The sequence below is a fragment of the Giraffa tippelskirchi genome, chromosome 13, assembly GCF_054371585.1.
Source record: "Giraffa tippelskirchi isolate mGirTip1 chromosome 13, T2T-mGirTip1v1.2.pri, whole genome shotgun sequence".
Classification (NCBI taxonomy): Eukaryota; Metazoa; Chordata; class Mammalia; order Artiodactyla; family Giraffidae; genus Giraffa; species Giraffa tippelskirchi.
Genome location: NC_137287.1, coordinates 74,706,140 through 74,726,520, shown reverse-complemented (window position 1 = coordinate 74,726,520; position 20,381 = coordinate 74,706,140). Strand labels below are relative to the sequence as shown.

Here is a 20,381-nt window from a genome sequence, read left to right as displayed (position 1 = left end):
TCGTTGCTTGTCTGCAGACTCTTGTAAATAAATTGGAAGGACTGAGCCTTCGAGGAAGAGAGGGCAAGGGCGAGGACGAGGGCCTCTGCCGAGCGCCTCTTTATGTGAAAATTGTTTTGACACCTCCTTGTTTCTCTTCTATTTAGCTCAGCCTTAGGGATAACGACCTGATCTCGCTGCCTAAGGAAATCGGGGAGCTTACTCAGCTTAAGGAGCTCCACATTCAAGGGAACCGCCTGACCGTTCTGCCCCCAGAACTAGGTAAGGTGGCTGATGAATGAGCTAAGATCTGGCTTTAATTATTAGTAATGGTCCCAGTGCAGCAACTCTGAATACCCCTCTCTCCTCTTCTCGGTGAGAACCCTCCACCCGGGCACCCAGTTCTCATCCTTTCTAGTAGCATTTGTTATTACCCAGAGTTGAGCTGCTCTGGGTTTGACCTGCCCTGAGGCTCCATTGAGCACCTGCAACTCCAAGCATCTCGACACTGCTGATGGAAGATGACCAAGCCCGGCTGCCTGCCTGGAGCCGTGGGAAGAGCCTGGCATGAGGAGTAATGGTCTTACCCAGGGCTCCACCTTTACTGGTGGTGATGATGGCTTTTTTGAAAGGAATCTATCACTCATTTTTTTGATCATTTAGTTTTCTATCTTAATCCCTTGAAGACTTTTTATCATCAAATAGTTACAGTATTTATGACAGTTGCCTAAAACTACCATTTCCAAACATGAATTTGGTTCTCTCCTGATGCCATCTTCAGTGGGAATGGTTACATGTATTCTCATTGGGAATTCCTTGGTCCTCTTGCTGTGGCCCCTGCGTCTTAATAGACTATCTGGTCATTCAGATAGCCCTAGATAACCTTACGACCTTCCTCGGAAATAACGTCCACACAAGTTCCTCTGTTATTGAGGTTATGTTGCTCTTCTAGAAAAGTTTCATGAGTTCTCCTGCATTGTCTTGTGGAGATTCTGGATGTCCTCTCATTTCCTCAATATGTTGAACTGTATTGTTTGTCAAACTATGACTGTTTGCTTTTTTGCTCCAAAATAGCACGATTTTATTTTCTTGTTTATTTATTGCAGTTTATTGAAATATAGTTGATTCACAATGTTGTGTTAATTTCTCCTGTACAGCAAAGTGATTCAGTTATCATATATATACATATATATATTCTTTTTCATAGTGTTTTCCACTATGGTTTATCACAGGGTATTGACTATAGTCTCCTGTGCTATATGGTAGGACCTTGTTGTTTATCCATCCTATATATAATAGTTTGCATCTGCTAACCCCAAACTCCCACTCCATACCTCTCCTACCTGCATCTCTCGGCAACCACAATTATGTTCTCTATGTCTGCAGAATAACACAACTTTAAAAAACACATTTGACCCAGCAATTCTTTGAGGAAGTATCTCAAATGAGTGGTAGTTATGAGGCCAGTTGTTACTAATGAGCATGTGAGCTCCATGAGAAAGGGGGTATATATGTGTTCCCTGCTCTGTCCCCAGCGCCTCCCACATGCTGGGAACAAGGTAACTTCTCGAGAGATAAGTACTGAATGAGGTAATGATATGAAGACCTCAGATAGCAAGATGTTGGGAAGACTGCAAGCGGGCTGAGTCTGGCTTCTGTCCAGAGCTGTGCTGTCCAGGAGAAGCCGTGAGCCACACTTCAGATATTCATGTGACTACCTTATGGGAAGATGCAGATACAGAACATTACCATGGGCAGAAAGCTCTGTGGGGCAGCGTTAGTCTAAAGGAAAAGCATTCACTTGGTTCCACTGAACAAATAACACCGTTTTTTCCCCAGCTTCTGCAGCTCCTTTGTTGCTGTACAAGGTCTTGAGGAATTCGTACTGATTTCATTTATTTTATTTTTGGCTGTGCTGGGTCTCCATCGCTGCATGCATTGCTGCTGGGTCTGGTTGTGGCGAGCGGGGGCTGCTCTAGTTGCAGTACTTGCGCTTCTCATAGAGGTGGCTTGTCTTGTTGCGGAGCACGGGCTCTAGAGCTTGAGCTCAGTAGTGGCGCACAGGCTTAGTTACTCCGCAGCACGTGTGATCTTCCCAGACCAGGGATCGAACCTGTGTCCCCTGCATGGCGGGTGGATTGTTAACCACTAGACCATCAGGGAAGTCCAATTTGTACTGATTTTAAGGGCTGTGGAGTAACTTGGCACTGCTTTTTGCTGGATTTTGAGTTGCCAAATCCTGCTTAAGGAGCATGCTACAAGATGAAGAGATGTTAACTGTTTTTAAGGCAAAAAATCTTCTTGCCAAAAGAAAGATTCTGGACAGGTATTTGCCAACCATAGATGTTGGCGTTAGGGATTCACGGGAAGCTTTTGCAGAATACAAATACCTGCTCCCTCCCCAAAGTACTGATCCAATCTCCATCTGTGAGACTAACTCTTGTATAATTTGGTAAAATTCACTTAGTGCTTCTAAAGTCTGTCCTTGATTAATGTGACAAGGAGAAATGAAAAAAAAAAGTTTTATTTCATTTTTCAAGCACTGAGGCAATATAGGGTATTGGATTAATCAGTGATTTCTGTCAGCTAAAAATTCAGTAGAAAAATACCTAGTTAAACCCACACATACCTGCCTGTCTGTATATTTTAAAATGTCACATGATCTTCCTATTTAAATACCGCACATAGTCACATTTGCCTAACATTTCTGTTATGCTCTCCAATACCAAATAATATATATTTTTATTCAGGGCTAGGGTTGAGGAGAAAGTCTTTAAGTGAGTTTATATTTGCTTGCCGTACTTGGAAAAACTTGGCCGCAGCATCTGCCTAATGGCAGTTTTCCCAAACTGCAGGCAGACACTTAGCTGGAAATAAATGGTAAACCCCTGTCTAAACTCAAGAGGAAGACAGGAGATAAGTTTTGAACAGTGATTTTATTTTTATTTTTGGCTATTCCATGCAGCCTGTGAAATCTTGGTTCTCTGCCAGGGATCAAACCTGTACTCCCTGCATTGGAAGACCAGAGTCCTAACCGCTACACCACCTGAGAAATCCCAGTGATTTGTTTATTTTTATTTTTTTTTAATTAGTTTATTTATCTATTTTTTAACTTTACAATATTGTATTTGTTTTGCCATACATTGACATGAATCCACCATGGGTGTACATGTGTTCCCCTTCCAGAACCCCCTCCCACCTCCCTCCCCATCCCATCCCTCCGGGTCATCCCGGTGCACCAGCCCCGAGCACCCTGTATCATGCATCGAACCTGGACTGGTGATTCGTTTCACACCAGTGATTTTTTTAAAGTCAAGAATACAATAATAGCTACTATTATAATAATAGTTACTATAATATGTATTAAGGTCTTGTGTGCCTTTTACTGTGTAGATCACAATAAACTGTGGAAAATTCTGAAAGAGACGGGCATACCAGACCACCTGACCTGCCTCTTGAGAAACCTGTCTGCAGGTCAGGAAGCAACAGTTAGAACTGGACGTGGAAGAACAGACTGGTTCCAAATAGGAAAAGGAGTACGTCAAGGCTGTATATTGTCACCCTGCTTATTTAACTTCTATGCAGAGTACATCATGAGAAAGGCTGGGCTGGAAGAAACACAAGCTGGAATCAAGATTGCCAGGAGAAATATCAATAACCTCAGATATGCAGATGACACCACCCTTATGGCAGAAAGTGAAGAAGAACTAAAGAGCCTCTTGATGAAAGTGAAAGAGGAGAGTGAAAAAGTTGGCTTAAAGCTCAACATTCAGAAAACTAAGATTATGGCATCCGGTCCCATCACTTCATGGCAGGTAGATGGGGAAACAGTGGAAACAGTGTCAGACTTTATTTTTCTGGGCTCCAAAATCACTGCAGATGATGATTGCAGCCATGAAATTAAAAGACACTTACTCCTTGGAAGGAAGTTATGACCAACCTAGACAGCATATTAAAAAGCAGAGACATCACTTTGCCAACAAAGGTCCGTCTAGTCAAGGAGTCAAGGCTATGGTTTTTCCAGTTGTCGTGTATGGATGTGAGAGCTGGACTATGAAGAAAGCTGAGTGCCGAAGAATTGATACTTTTGAACTGTGGTGTTGGAGAAGACCTTGAGAGTCCTTTGGACTGCAAGGAGATCCAACCAGTCCATCCTAAAGGAGATCAGCCCTGGGTATTCACTGGAAGGACTGATGTTGAAGCTGAAACTCCAATACTTTGGCCACCTTATGCGAAGAGCTGACTCATTGGAAAAGACCCTGATGCTGGGAAAGATTGAGGACAGGAGGGGAGGGGATGACAGAGGATGAGATGGTTGAATGGCATCATCGACTCGATGGACATGGGTTTGGGTGGACTCAGGGAGTTGGTGATGGAGAGGGAGGCCTGGCGTGCTGCAATTCATGGCGTCACAAAGAGTCGGACACGACTGAGCGACTGAACTGAACTTGTGTGCCAAGGCACTACATTAGATGCTTTTCCTGCATTATCTAAGAATAGTAAGTGGTCTTTTTAGAGATGAGGAAACGGAGTCTTAGAAAGGGTTGATGCCATATCCATAGGGACACAGAGAGTCACGGAGGCAAGGTTTCAACACTGGCAGCCCGTTGTGCAGGTCCGTGTTCTTAACCACTGGGGCGCACTCCTGCCCATCTATGTGCCACTGAGAGGATTCCTAGAAAGCTAATTCCAAGTGTGAGCAAAACACAGCACCTGCTCACTTCCCCAAATGGCGGCAGAAGGAGGGGAGATTCGCTGTGGGGAGTGGCCTGGCCGGCTGTGCGGGCGTGTGAGCAGCAGGACTGGAGTCACACTTAGCAGAATGAGAGAGATGCAGTTCAGCTGTTCCATGCCAAGCCGTTTATATAGTTGTTCTGGTTCTCCCCCCACCAATCCCTCCACCCCGCACGGAGTAGCCACCCAGCCACAGTAGAGATGTCTTCCATTTGTGTACCTGGTACCCAAGGCGGTTGTCTGCAGCTGCCCTGGCTGGTGGCTGAGCAGCGCTGGGAACTGTGGACTCAAAGCTTCTCTTGGTCCATCCCTTCAGCATCCCCTAGCCGCAGGACTGCTTCAGCATGTATTTTAAAGGGCAGATAATGATCTCTCTTCCCCTGTGTATTTTCTTTTTATACATCTGAATAAACAAGGTAAAGGCTTTCAAGACTTCCGTGGACTTTCTTTTAAAAATAAATTAGGAGTTGATTAACCTGAAGCCTCCAGTTAAGAGGCTTCTTAAGCCTCGGTAAGAGCATTTGGAGGAAGCAAGGGAACGCGGATGAATTCTGACTTGTTGGGCCTAAGAACATGCAGGGACACTGCCACATAAAGTCAAGGACTAGACTGAAATTTTAATACGTAAATGTTTAAATGTATTAATTTCCTTTTGCTGTGCACCCCTGAATAAGTTACTTTAACTGTTATGTCTGGTTCCCAAATAGTAAATCACTTGCTTTTATGTTAATCAGTTTATTTTTATTTGTGTAAAATTAGTTGTAAGGCAGGCTTGTCTTTTAAAAATTTTTTTAATGGAGTATAATTGCTTTACAATGTTGTGTTAATTTCTACTATACAACAAAGTCAGTCAGCTATATGTATATATATGTCCCCTCTTTTTTGGATTTCCTTCCCATTTAGGTCACCACAGAGCACTGAGTAGAGTTCCCTGGCTATATGGTAGGTTCTCATTATTTCTCTGTCTCATATGTAGTATCAATAGTGTGGGCTTTCCTGATGCCTCAGTGGTAAAGAATCCTCTTGCCAATGCAGGAGATATGGGTTTGATCCCTGGGTCAGGAAGATCCCCTGGAGAAGGAAATGGCAACCCACTCCAGTATTTTTGCCTGGAGAATCCTCACGAATGGAGGAGTCTGTCGGGCTACAGTCCATGGGGTTGCAAAAGAGTTGTACACAACATAGTGAATAAACAACAACAGCAATCAATAGTGTAGATATGTTCATTCCAGTCTCCCAATTCACCTCTGTTCCCTGGGTCTATCATTTAGTCTTCCATTTCCTCATTCATTCAAACATCAAGTTCCTACTTTAGACCAGGTTTTGTTTCTAAGGAACTAATTTTCTTAGTAGTGTAGAATTCACATATCCAACAACTGTTAACTGAGTCCCTTCTCCGTGTTTTATTTCTGGAAGATACAACAAAAAGAGACAAAAACACCCTTTATGACATTTTAGTTGGGGAGAGAGGATAGATGAGTGGATGGATGGATAGAAAGCATAATAGGTCATGCTAAATGCCCTGGGGAAAAAATGAAAATGGAAGAGAGTGTTTAAATGAAGGGGTGGTGTTACTCTGTTCTACAGAGTTAACAAAGAAACTAAGATCATGGCATCTGGTCCCATCACTTCATGGCAAATAGATGGAGAAACAGTGGAAACAGTGTCAGACTTTATTTTGGGGGGCTCCAAAATCACTGCAGATGGTGACTGCAGCCATGAAATTAAAAGACGCTTGCTCCTTGGAAGAAAAGTTATGACCAACCTAGACAGCATATTAGAAAGCAGAGACATTACTTTGCCAACAAAGGTCCGTCTAGTCGAGGCTATGGTTTTTCCAGTAGTCATGTATGGATGTGAGAGTTGGACTCTAAAGAAAACTGAGCTCCTTGGAATTGATGCTTTTGAACTGTGGTGTTGGAGAAGACTGTTGAGAGTCCCTTGGACTGCAAGGAGATCCAACCAGTCCATCCTAAAGGAGATCAGTCCTGAATATTCATTGAAGGACTGATGTTGAAGCTGAAACTCCAATACTTTGGCCACCTGATGCGAAGAGCTGACTCATTGGAAAAGACCCTGATGCTGGGAAAGATTGAAGGCAGGAGAAGGGGATGACAGAGGATGAGATTGTTGGGATAGCATCACCAACTCAATGGACATGAGTTTGAGTAAACTCCGGGAGTTGGTGATAGACAGGGAGGCCTGGCTTTCTGTGGTCCATGGGGTTGCAAAGAGTCAGACACAACTGAGCAACTGAACTGAACAAAGAAAGCCTCATCAGAAGCTGGTGTCATTTGGCCAGAGACCTCAGGGAGGGAGGGAACTTTCCTGGCCGAGGGAAAGGCAGGTACAGAAGGCCTGAGATGGGCTTGTGTATGCTGGAACGGCTGGAAAACTAGTGTAGCTGGAGCCAAATGAGGGGAGGTGAGGGCTGGAAGAGATGGGCTTAGGTGGGAAGTAGGGACTGGATCACCTGGGGATTTATGCCCTGAGGACATTGCAAGGACTCTGGCTTTTACTCTGAATGAGATGCTGAATAATGCCCCCCCCATGATGCCCCCACCATATCACTGAAATCTGGGAATAGACTACTTTGCATGATGAAGGGACTTTGCTGATGCAGTGTCACAGCTTGAGATGGGAGACTATCCTGGATTAGCACACTGAGCCCAGTGTAATTGGGAGGTTCCTACAAAGAGGGAGGCAGGGGAGACAGGGACAGCAGTAGAAGATGTGATGACGGAATCAAGAGGCTGGAGTCAGGCACGGAAGGGACCACAAGCCGAGGAATGTGGGCGCTGCTAGAGGATGTGAAAGCAAGGATGAGGATTTTCCCTGAAGCCTCCAGAAGGAATGCAGGCATTCTGTGCTTTTCCAGGTGGTCATAATGGTTAGAGTCTGGGTCTATTTCAGAGGTAGAATTAACAGGAATTGGTGGTGATTAGATGAGGGGGAGAGAGTGAAGAGTGACTGAGGTGTTAGGGAATGGAAAGGATGGGGAAGATGGTGGGAGGGGCAGGTGAGTAAGGAAAGGAGCTGGTTACGAGCTGACTTTGGAATATGTTAAGTATGAAATGCTTTTTGGATGTCAAGTCGAGAAGGCAGCTGATACTAGAATCTGGAGTTTAGAAGACAGATCTGGGCTGCACATACAATTGTGAGTATCATCAACATAAACGTAAGGCCACAGATTGGATGAGGTCCCTTGGATGTGACCACAGAGGTAGAAGATAGAGCCATGAAGCGCCATAGTTCCTAAACCCTGAAGCCAGAAGGATCAGGGACCTTTAAGGGTTGGGCTGGCTCTTGGGCATGTCTCTGTGCCCAAGTCAGGGACTGTGGCCTCCTCTCTGTGGCCTCATGATCAGCCCCCACTGTTACTGCAGTGAGAATGCTTTGTCTTTGTAGGGAAACTGTTTTTCCTGACATGACAGCAAAGGGATGAAATACGCATGGTTGACATCTTCTCTTGAGCCTGCCCGAATCCAGGAGTATCTTTTGGAACAGTATACCAAGCTACCCAGCTGGAGAAGACTGTTGAGAGTCCCTTGGACTGCAAAGAGATCAAACCAATCAGTCCTAAAGGAAATCAACCCTGAATATTCATTGGAAGGATGGATGCTGAAGCTCCAATACTTTGGCCACCTGTTGCAAAGAGCTAACTCATTGGAAAAGACCCTGATGCTAGGAGAAATTGAAGGCAAAAGGAGAGCGGGGCAGCAGAGGATGAGATGGTTAGATAGCATCACTGATTCAATGGACATGAATTTGAGCAAACTGCAAGAGATGTGGAGGACAGAGGAGGCTGGTGTGCTGCAGTCCACGGGGTGGCAAAGTGTCAGACGAAACTCAGCGACTGAACAACAATTCAGCTACCAGCCTATCTCTCCTTCAAAAAAGCAGCAACGTGACTAACTAAGGTTTCACCCCCTTTTAATTAGCAGAAGAATTAATTAATGCAGTGGAGATAAGACCTGTGTTAGTGGGGAATGAGGGGGAGACAGACATCCAGACCAATCCTCAGAACAGATGAAGCCCCTGAGTCCACAGCCTAACAGTGGTTTCAGAGCTGGTGGCCCTGTGAGCAGTAGATTCTGTTCTGATTTTGCGTGTGCCTCACACATGAGATTTATGAGCCATAAGAGCTAGAGATGTGAACTGTATATTTTTACATGGCCTCCTGCCTAAGTTTCCCAGGGTTCAGTTATTTGCACTTGGTGGAATCGTTTCTGTTATCTTGGCTTCTGGATGGTCATGGGAACCCTTCTGCATTTGTCACCCCAATAATTGCTTCTGGAGAAGGAAGTTGCATTGGTCAGCCAGGCATGCAACAAAGCAGTGTTTTTAGATGTCAGAACGTTATCTACACCCATTTACACAGCCTATGGGAAGGATGCTTGCATTGCTACGTATAACTAGGCCTCGCTGGCTTCGTATACTGCTCTACATGCCACCAATCACAGTTTTTATTGCAGAAATATGAGATGCTTTTGATTCTTTCTAGCATATTTGTGAAGAGTGGAAACAAATATTAATCCCCTTCAGAGAGGAAGTGGTATCATGAATTGTGAACTTTCCTCCAATTGTATTCTCCAGGATGAACAGGATTAAGAAAAGAGTGGAAGACTTCCCTGGTGGTCCAGTGACTAAAACTCTGATTCCAGTGCAGGAGGCCTGGGTTCAATCCCTGGTCAGGGAACTAGATCTCACACACTGCAACAAGGAGTTCGCATGCTACAACTAAAGATGAAAGATATTGTGTGTTGTAACCAAGACCCAGCACAGCCAATTTTTTTTTTTAATAGAGTGGAGTATATACATCTCAAATCCTTCCTTAAGTTACACCTTAAGGAATTAAGTTATGCCTCTTAATCCTTTTCTTAATAGTGTTGAGATGCTAAAGAAAAAACCTTCTCTCCTAACATAGAAGAGAAGGAGGTATGGTATTCTCTTGCTGGTCAGTTAAGTTCCTGATTAAAAATGTCTTACCGCTTCACGTTATTGTAAGGTTAAAATATGTTTTAATGTATATAGTAGGTTATATACCTATATATATATACTATATATAGAGGCTTATCTCTTTGTCACTACACTTCTGTTCCTATCTCAGTCTCCCAGTTCCTTGCTCTGTGATAATGGGCAGGTTATTTTCTATGCTTCCTGCAGAATGAGGGTAGTAGTACTGTTGTGAAGATTAAAATAATAATACACACACAGTGGATTTTTATACTATTAAACGTTCACCGTTTAGAGACCTAGCGCCTGGTGAGCAGGAGTCTAACACGCCGTGATTGGCTGGATGAAAGAAAGGCTGAGACGTAGCCTTGGGTGAGGAAGGTGAGGAAATGCAAGGGAATGTCCAAAGGGACTTTCAGGGGAAGAGAAGTGGGGAGGATAAGGTGAGGGCCCCATGTGGCAAACATGCACAGTGGACAGAAGGTGTGGCAGGAAGGGTTTCATTGCCATCTTTTCAGTCCCATCATTGTTTTCCTGATACATGTTTGATTTCACAAGTGATTTTCAAGCTCGGCACTTTTTGTGAATTGTGTAATTGAGACTGGGAGCAAGTCACCTGGTTCTTCTTTGTGGTTAGTTCATTGCTTGGTTGCTTCATTCACTCACTCATTCATTCATTCATTCACTTCCTGACTTTGTGACATCCTGTGTAAGACTATGAACTTGTCCATTGAATTCTTAATAGCACTTGATCTAGCTCATTTCTTCATCCCATGGTAAGATCTTAAACTACCTCCCTGCAAGAGATACCTTGTTTTTTCACTTATTTAATTTCTTACTGTCTTAGGTTGCCTTTTGTGACACTCTGCATTTCATTGACGATTTTTTTCTTCTCCCAGAACTCTTGATAACCACTGTTCTAACTATCTTCACTTTTTAACATTACTGATGTGTGCATACACTGTAATCCTTTTGTCACTTGTCTACATGTTAGTAATTCATGTTTGAAGTACGCTTTCTAAGTCTATTATTTTGTTATAAATTAAAAGCATTAAAGATCCTAGAGCATAAAGTCGGACTGTTTTCAAGCTAGGCAAGCTATTAATAGTTTAGCTATCATGTGAAATCTTTTAACTCTTTTCTTGAGAAAAGATGTGATGCCAGTTATTAGCCATCTCCAGAATAAGCAGATACCAAGGACATAATACATTAAACATTTTTTCTTTTAGTCTAGATTCTCTGTTCTGGAGAATTATCTGCCCTGACCCAAAGCAACTTTATATTGTTATCAGAGCTGCTTTTCTCTGCCTAGATCGTGTTAATTGTGAAAGGTAGGAATGGGTAGGCTGAGAATAGGCTGAGAAGCAGTCCTTCGAACTGACCCTCTTTTCTACTTCTAGTCTTGGTTTTGTTGACGTGTCCATTTTAAGACTTATGAACAAAATCAAGACATGGGACAGCATAGTTGAGAGTGCGGTAGGGGTATCCACTGGCCTGGATCACCCACCGCCCAGTCTCCCAAGACAGATGACCTTCAACACATCACTTACCTGCATATTACTCAGTGGCCATAACTCATAGCACCTGGGTTTTTCCCCAACTGGATACACTTTCTAGTTCACTAGGACCCTCACCTGAGCCTCTGACTATCCCTCACTAAACAGAAATGAGGAAATTACATAACAGGGTTATACAATGATTTGTATATTTTTCCTTTTCAAATTCACAAGTTACAAAAATATAACACAATATCACTTAGGATTTATAAAATTTAGTTCATAATGCTGCAGGTGGTGTGGTCTGGAGAGTGTGCACAAGTTTTAAATTACATGATAAAACAGTCTCATTTCAAACTCGGTGGAAAAATGTCCAAAATTTGAGACTTTTTTTGGAAGCACTAGTCCCCTCACTTGTGTTATTGTTTCTTTTGCTTTTCTTCCTTCATTGATTTCACTGGCCCCTGTAGATACTGGAATATGCGAAGCCTGGATTTACTTCTGGACTCAGACTCTTTTTTTTTTTAATATTCCTATCTTGTATTGTGCCCCTTAACTTTTTTTTTTAACACCAAAAAAAAGTTGTTTTTATTTATTTGGGTGCACTGGGTCTTAGTTGTGGCATGCAGGTCTGTGAGATTTAGATCCCTGACCAGAGATGGAACCAGGGTCCCCTGCGCTGGGAGCATGAAGTCTTAGCCACTGGACCACCAGGGAAGTCCCTGGACTCAGTCTTTTCTTGTGACAAATGCTGATCACACACAGGAGTCAGTGAATGCATGCAGGGGGCAGTTGCCTGGCTGGCTCCATAAGCATCTGCCTTTGGTGTAACTCAGCCTCATCATCCTGGTCAGTAAAGCTCTAGACTCTTGTTTCTGTGTCCTTTAGAAGAAGTGACTGATTGTGGCTCTGAGACACTCCTTCGGGAACCTTCGGGGAAGTCGCCCTAAAGCCCTGGGTGATATCAAGGAGCCTGGCGCAGGGCTTGTGTTCAGCAGGAACCAAGGGGATGCTGCATGTCTGCTGAGAGGAGCCAGGGAAGGGGAGGAAGCTCAGAGATGCAGAAGCATCTCTTTGTTTAGCATCCCTAGGGTTGCATAGTTAATTATTTTGTTTTTAATATTGTAGTGTTTCTGTGTTGATCCACAGAAGCAGAAACAGATGTAAAAAGAAGGCTAAAATTTACTGAGCATGTAAACTTTTCCATTAGGCATTTTGTATATAGTTTGTCACGTAAATCTCACAGAAGCTGTGAGAGATTGGAGGCTTTCTCCCCATTTTGCAGGTGGAGACATGAAGCTGTAGTCACTTGCTGATGGTCACATGGCCAGATACACTAGGAGCCAGACATAGAACTGCCATGATCTGGAATAACTATTCCATGTCCACCAGGGGTAGGACCATTGGCTGCTTTTGTTTTGTGCCCATTCTAGGACAAAGAGAAATATAGCCTATATAAAGAAATAGTATTTTGGGACTTCCTGGCAGTCCAGTGGTTAAGACTTCACCTCCCAATGCAGAGGGCACAGGTTCGATCCCTGGTCAGGGAACTAAGATCCCACATGCCTTGTGGCCAAAAACCAAAACATTTAACAGAAGCAATATTCTAATAAATCCATTTAAATACTTTAAAATTGTTTACATCAAAAAAATCTTAGGAAAAAGAAATAGCATTTTTATGGAAAAAAGTCACTATGGATTAGATAATAATAATGATACATACCTCAGAAGACAAGCTGTTAGCCTATGAAGTGGTTGCCACAGGTCATGATATGTTTGCTTAATAAAGCAGTAAGTGGCAAGTACTTTCCTACAGAACTAGTAACTGTGTCACTTGTACAAAATTGACTTTGTCAGTCGACTGTGAACATTTTTGAAGTTATTTTTATGCCAGATAGGTTTACAGAAATATTTTTTTTTAAGCAATACCATACTTACAAAATGGTTTCATGGACTTTAATCTCACTTCTGTATTGTAGACAAGAAGAGCTTTTTGGTCACTTTAAAGTTGGCGAAACTAAGATGTATAGGGAGGTTGTGACTTGTCCAAAGCTTGTATTGTGGACATAGCTTATTGACAGCATCAGATTTTCAGTTCCGATCTTTTGACTTCAACAGTAAATATTCTTCCCAATAGTACATCTGTAAGTGTATCAATACTGAGCCTGTGGAAAGGTATCAGTTATCATTAGATGACAGCAGTGGTTCCAAACCTGTGGTTCCAAATAAGTTTCCAAGAATTTTACTCTTTGGAAAATAAAGAAAATGCAACTTTGAAGTTTTGCCTTAAATTACATTACATGCACTTACATTTTATTTCTGTGTTAATGTTCCTTTTGTCATACTTCACAAAAAGTAAGATAGCCTATTCTTTGATTCCCATGGTTTTAGTTGATCATCAAAAATGACTCCCACGAGGTCTTCCTACATGATATTTTTTAACAAGTTCTGTTTTATATGTTCTGTTCCAGTGCATCTTTAGCCCTGGAAAATGCTTTAAGTGTGGATTTTAAAAATGCTAAGTGAATTATATTTCTGCCTGGTGAGTTACTGCTTTAAAGGGGTGGGGAGTTGCAACACATAAAACGTTTCCATTCCATATTATAAATTTCAGGAAGCCCAGTGTCAGGTTGGGTATGATTGAGCATGGGCATCAATCTGTGTTAACACCAGCTGGTGAAGCAAGCCAGTGGACCAGCCTTTGATTTAATAGGACACTAAATGTATTCCTGCCCTGGGAGAAATGCTGGCAGTGCTGAGCTTCCAGATTTAATTTTTTTTTTATTCCAGAAGCTTATCTGTAAATACAGTTCCTATCACCTGAATACATATATAATATCTCACATTTATGTAGCATCTCCCTAAAAGCATCTCCTGTACATTAGCCCGCATAAAAAAAAAAAAGTCATGTTCTGCTGAACTAGACCTGAGTGGTATTACATGTGGGAATGTGAGTTTCTCAGTGTAGCGGTGGGGGAGTTAGGGATGAGGTGAAGTGGAGGATGATGTTTTGCATGTTGTCAGCACCAGCAGTGTAGTGATAAACCTAAAACTGTACCATATCACGACTCATCATGAGTTAGCCTTTCTTTTCTTTAAAAATTTTTATTGGAATATGATTGATTTACAATGTTGTGTTAGTTTCTGCTGTACAACAAAGTGAATCAGCTATACCTATACATATATCCATTTTTTAAAGACTCTTTTCCCATATAAGTCATTACTGAGTATTGAGTAGAGTTCCCTGTGCTATACAGTAGGTCCTTACTAATTTTATATATAGTAGTGTGTATAAGTTAATCCCAATCTCCCAATTTACCCCCCATCCCGCTTCCCTCACTCCTATAACCATAAGTTTGTTTTCTACATCTGTGGCTCTATTTCTGCTTTGTAAGTAGGTTCATTTTTACCATGTTTTTAGGTTCCACATATAGGTGATACCATACCATTTGTCTTTGTCTGACTTTACCTCACACAGTGTGACAATTTCTAGGTCCATCCAATTTGCTGCAAATGGCATTATATATATATATTTTTTATGGCTTATAGTCCAATGTATATATGTACCACATCTTTATTCATTGCTCTGTCAATGGACATTACATTGCTTGCATGTCCTGGCTATTGTAAATAGTGCTGCAGTGAATATTGGGGTGCATGTATTATTTCAAACTATGGCTTTCTCTGGATATATGTCCAGGAATGGGATTGCAGGATCATATGCTAATTCTCTTTTTAGTTTTTTAGGAACTTCCATTCTATTCTCCATGGTGGCTGCACCAATTTAAATTCCCACCAACAGTGTAAAGTTCCCTTTTCTCTACACCTTCTCTAGCACTTACTGTTTGTAGATTTTTTGATGATGGCCATTCTGATCAGTGTGAGGGTTAGCCTTTCTTATCTATATTTATTTAGACCTCTTTAGAATTGTTCATGTTTCAGCTCATACTTTTGTAAGTTGACTACCTGCTGCAGGAAAGCATCTGATGGTGCTGTTGATGCTTCTGTAAAGTTTTGGGCAATAGCCTGCATTTTCATGTTGGTAAACAAGCCCGTGCTCATTCTTAGCGTATTTACAGACCACAGTACTCTCCCATTTATCTTTCATGTTTGCTGTTTTAAGAAGAATGACTCTTCTATTTAGACAGCCTCTACCTACCTTCTGTTATCAGATTCTGATCTCTGGTCCCATAGGCAGTAATCTTTTGGGTTTGGAGAACAGCAGTAAATGAAATAGGCATAATCCTTGCCCTCTTAAAGGGAATCTTTGGAAAAACAAGTACATAAAGACTTGAAAGTGACAAAATGGAAATTACAGCTAATATCCACACTTCCTTTATTATATTTATTCCTAAGCATTTTGTCCTTTTTGATACTATTATAAATGAAATTGTTTAGTGAACTTATTTTTGATTTGTTTATTGCTAGTATATAAAAATACAGTAGATTTTTGTTTTGATCTTTTATCCTGTAGTGTTGCTGAACTCATTTATTCTCATTGTTCTTTTTAGGCAATTCCTTAGTATTTTTTCCATACATGATCATGTCATTTACAACTTGAGACAGTTTTACTTCCTTCTTTCCAATTTAAATGCATTTAATTTTATTGTGTAATTACTTTGGCTACAGTCTCTGGTACAAAAGTGGTAAGAGCAAACATCCTAGTCTTATTCCTGATCCTAGGGAGCAAGTATTCGGTCTTTCCCTAATAAATATTAGGTTTTCTGAGTTTTTTTTGTATGACCTTTGCCAGTGTTTGTTTTTCACTTTTTTACTTGGGAAAGACTTGTGTACCCTGCAGTGTCTATAAATGTATCAGAGAATATCATGCATATACTCTTCCACACGGAGAAGGCAATGGCACCCCACTCCAGTACTCTTGCCTGGAAAATCCCATGGACGGAGGAGCCTGGTTGGCTACAGTCCATGGGGTCGCTAAGAGTCAGACACGACTGAGCGACTTCACTTTCACTTTTCCCTTTCATGCACTGGAGAAAGAAATGGCAACCCACTCCAGTATTCTTGCCTGCAGAATCCTAGGGACGGCGGAGCCTGGTGAGCTGCCGTCTATGGGATCGCACAGAGTCGGACATGACTGAAGCGACTTAGCATAGCATAGCATAGCAATCTTCCACATTACTACAGATATTCATTTAGTCCATTTTCTCCTTCGTTCCTGGTATTTACCAAGTTTTTAATCCCTTGTGGCTCAGTTGGTAAAGAATCCATCTGCAGTGCGGGAGACCGGGTTTGATACCTGGGTTGGGAAGATCCCCTGGAGAAGGGAAAGGCTACCCACTCCAGTATTCTGGCCTGGAGAATTCCATGGACTATATGGAAGTCCATGGGGTCACAAAGAGTCAGACACAACTGAGCAACTTTCACTTCACTAACCCCTAGAATAATCTCTTGGTCTTCATTGCCTTTTGAGTTATCTTCCTAATCCACTGTTGTAGCTGAGACCAACTATATAAGTTTGCTTTGCCTGCCATAACAAAGTGGATGGCTTAAACAGCAGAAATTTATTTTCTCACAGTTGTGAAGACTAGAAGTCCCAGATCCTTGTATCAGTAGAAGTGATTTCTTCTGAGGACCATAGGGAAAGGTCTGTTCCTGATCTTTCTCCTTGGCATGTTGATTGCTGCCTTCTTCCCATATATATATTTATTCATTTATTTATTGTATTTATTTGGCTGCACTGAGTCTTAGTTGCAGCATGTGAACTCTTAGTTGTGGCATGTGGGACCTAGTTCCCTGACTGGGGATCGAACCTGGGCCCCCTGCACTGGGAGCATGAAGACTCAGCCACTGGACCACCAGGGAAGTCCTTCTCCCCTTGTCTTTCTGGTTGTCCCTTTGTGTATGCATACACATTGGGTATCTCTCTGTGTGTCCAAAATTTCCTTTCCTACTGCCAGAAGTACACAGGTCATATTGGATTAGAGCCCATATATGCTCAATCGCCCAATTGTGTCCAATACTTTGTGACCCCACGGGCTCCTCTGTCCATGGGATTCTCCAGGCAAGAATACTGGAGTGGGTTATCTTTTGCTTCTCCAGGAGGTCTTCCTGACCTAGGGATCGAACACCCGTCTCTTGTGTCTCCTGCATTGCAGGCAGATTCTTTACCTCTGAGTCACTGGGGAAACCCATTAGAGCCCATTCCTTATTTTAATTAAATAGCCTCTGTAAAGACCCGGTCTCCTTATAGTCACATTCTGAGGTACTGGGAGTTAGGACTGCAACATGAAGTCGGGGGATTGGACACAATTCAACCCTTTCACCACCAGTTTCTCTCATCTCTTTGTTTATAAGCCTTAGTGTAAAACATGATGTCTTGTGATATTGTCTCATTGTTTACATGCTTATTTCTGCCTTCACTTCTTTTACTTTGCAACAGAAAGTCCTGTTCCCGTAAGCCTTTGTATTTAATCTTTTCAAGAATCCCTGACTCCTTTATGAAACCAGTGAAACCTGTAGAATAATTCTATCCAAAATGTATTTTTTCATATATGAACTTTTACCTGTAATTCATGGAATTTTAAGATGCTCCCAGATATGTCTATGGACCCTTCGGTGTTGGATTCTCACCCAAATACTCCTTCTTCTAACTCTGTAATCTAGGTTCTGTTAGCTGATGGGTACAGATGTTCTTTATGTATATCTCCCAGATTTCCTTCTGAATCACGTGCAAATAAAGAACAGTGATTGAACCCAAGATGCATGAGTGGCTTGTGCATGAAGTGATAGCTAAGGACAGAAAAGAAATCCATCACTCATTGGTTCGCCTTCAAATCTAGTTCATAGGATATACTGGGAGATGGTTCTACATAAACTTTAAAGAGGTCTTGGCTTTTTACCCATTGCACTTAAAGGGTTATGTGCCACAATGTGAGACAAATCATGATTCACTACAATAGCAGCATTGCAGTCAGTCACATAAATTGCTGGTGAAACACTAAATCTGTCACTTTGTGTGTCTGACCATTTAACAATTGGAATAGTGTTGGAAGAAAGGGCTGCCTGGAAACAAAAGAAGCGAATATAGTGGCAGATGCAATTAGCAAGATCAATGGTTGGTGTTCAGGGTTCATTGTTTGGTCATTTCAGTTGACCCAAGTGAAAGCAATTGCTATCCAAAAGACTTTGCTAACTATAATTTGCTGTAGAAGAATGCAGAAAAGTTACTTGTCCAACTTTTTACAGTATCTTTGGAGTGTGTTATTTCTCAGCTTACTATGTTCCTAGGGCAGTGACCAAAAGATGAAGCCTGTTCTTTTTTAAATTGGACTGTAATTGCTTTACAGTGTTGTTAGTTCCTGCTGTACAGCAAAGTGAATCAACCATATGTATACATATATACAAGCTTGTTCTTTTCATTCATTCTTTTAATTGATATTCCAGAACTTTTGCTCGCTTAGTATAATTTTTAAGTTTTAGCTCTTCACTGACTTCTTTAATAAAAATCTTGTGTTTGAATCCTTCATAACAGAACTTTGAGCCTCAGTTTATCACACCCTTCTTTTTCTGTGGACTAACATATTTTGCACAGTCAAATGATAACCCCAGGATGACTACTTGAACAGCAGCCAGTACCACTTTGAATAATGTTGGAATTTTCTCTGTTAATCAGATTTTTGTAACTTTTCCTTTGATCGTCTTAAATCGATCAGTTTTTATAAAAGTAAGGTTGAAAATGTGTCAGTGAGATAATGATATGAATATCATATACTCACCTTTTGTGAGTGCTTATATCTCCTAAATAAGATATTTAATCCTAAATAAGGTATTTAAAGCCACTCTAAAAATCTGTTGATGTAAGAACCCGTAAATAAACTATGGTAGATTATGAGAAATGCTTACAGCATAGTAGGCAGTTGAATTTACAGTGTAAGTCTAATTACAGAGGATTTTTACATAGCTACACAGAAATGAGTTAATCAAAAGTTATTGACTAATGCCTTTGGAATTCTAGGTAATTTTTATTTTTCTGTCTTTATTTTGTCTTTAATTTTCCAAAATTTCTACAGTGCATTTGTGGTAGCTTTATAAACTGTAACATGTTAGTTTTTTACTGAATAACATAATGATAAACTACCCTAAAACCTGGTGGATTGAAACAGATCCATTTTATTTGCTCAAAAAAAGTCTTTTTTGGCCATGCCCCAAGGCATGCAGGATCTAGTTCCCCAACCAGCAATAGAACTTGCGCCCCTGCAGTGGAAGTATGGAGCCTTAACCACTAGACCTCCAAGGAAGTCCTGATTTGTTCAGTTTTCTGTTGGTCAGAACTGTGTTAACTGACACTTTTAACTCTGTTCTCTTAGGTCTCTGGGATCGCCTGGGGCTTGGTTGATGGCTGGTGATCTAGGCTGGTCTCTCTCACCTGCCTGGGGCTGGCAGGCTGGCAGTCAAGGCTCTGCAGTGCCTGGATACACAAGCACTTCGCAAGTTTCTTCTTGGTTCACACTTGCTAATGTCCCATTGGCCAAAGCTAGCCCCATGACTAAGCCCAGAGACAGTCTGCAAAGGATCAAAGGGCATGGTTACAGGGAGGGGGATTATTAGAGCCATTTTTGCAGGCAGCCTTAGACATGAACAGTGAAATAAATGCCATTTAAAAAATTAGAAGAAACTCCATGCCTAACCTCTGACTTCTGGGAGAAGTCATAGTCTGTTTTAATCACTTTAATGGTCTCCTTATCTTTTCATTCCTTTGTGACAGTGATATCTAGAGCAGATAACAGTTAATTTTCCTCTGGTTTTCTGGCTTTCATCACCCCACCCCACCCCCACCCCCAGTCTGAGTACCAGGAGTTTGGCCTTATCCATTCATTTTTATTCCTCTTTGAAACCACACACAGAAGACAGCAGGAGAAGGGGAACATCATGGAGATTAATACTGGATTGGGCAAAAAGTTCATTTATAAGATGTTATGAAAAAGCCCAAGGAACTTTTTCGCCAACCCAATATAGGTTTCACAGAAGAATACCCATTTTACGGGTCTGATACAAAAGTATAAATATTTGTTTTTGTACTATCACTAATAATGTTTTATAGCTTCTGAAACAATATACTTAATTTGCAGGCTTTCTGTGCCAGGGTCAAAACATGTTACATTGTAGTTTGTAACAGGAGGTAGCAACTTCTTTAGACACTTGGAGGGCTTCCCTGGTGGCTCAGATGGTAAAGAATCTGCCTGCAATGCAGGAGAC

At 41.6% G+C, this 20,381-nt stretch overlaps 1 protein-coding gene across 1 annotated transcript in view; it reads left to right on the top strand.

The window, feature by feature from the left end:
• The window catches only part of RSU1 (Ras suppressor protein 1), a 200,971-nt gene that overhangs the window by 58,542 nt on the left and 122,048 nt on the right, over positions 1-20,381 (top strand). Inside the window, exon 7 of the mRNA XM_081553626.1 lies at positions 147-261. Within this exon, the coding sequence (XP_081409752.1) occupies positions 147-261 (115 nt within the window). The remainder of the gene's footprint in view (positions 1-146; positions 262-20,381) is intronic.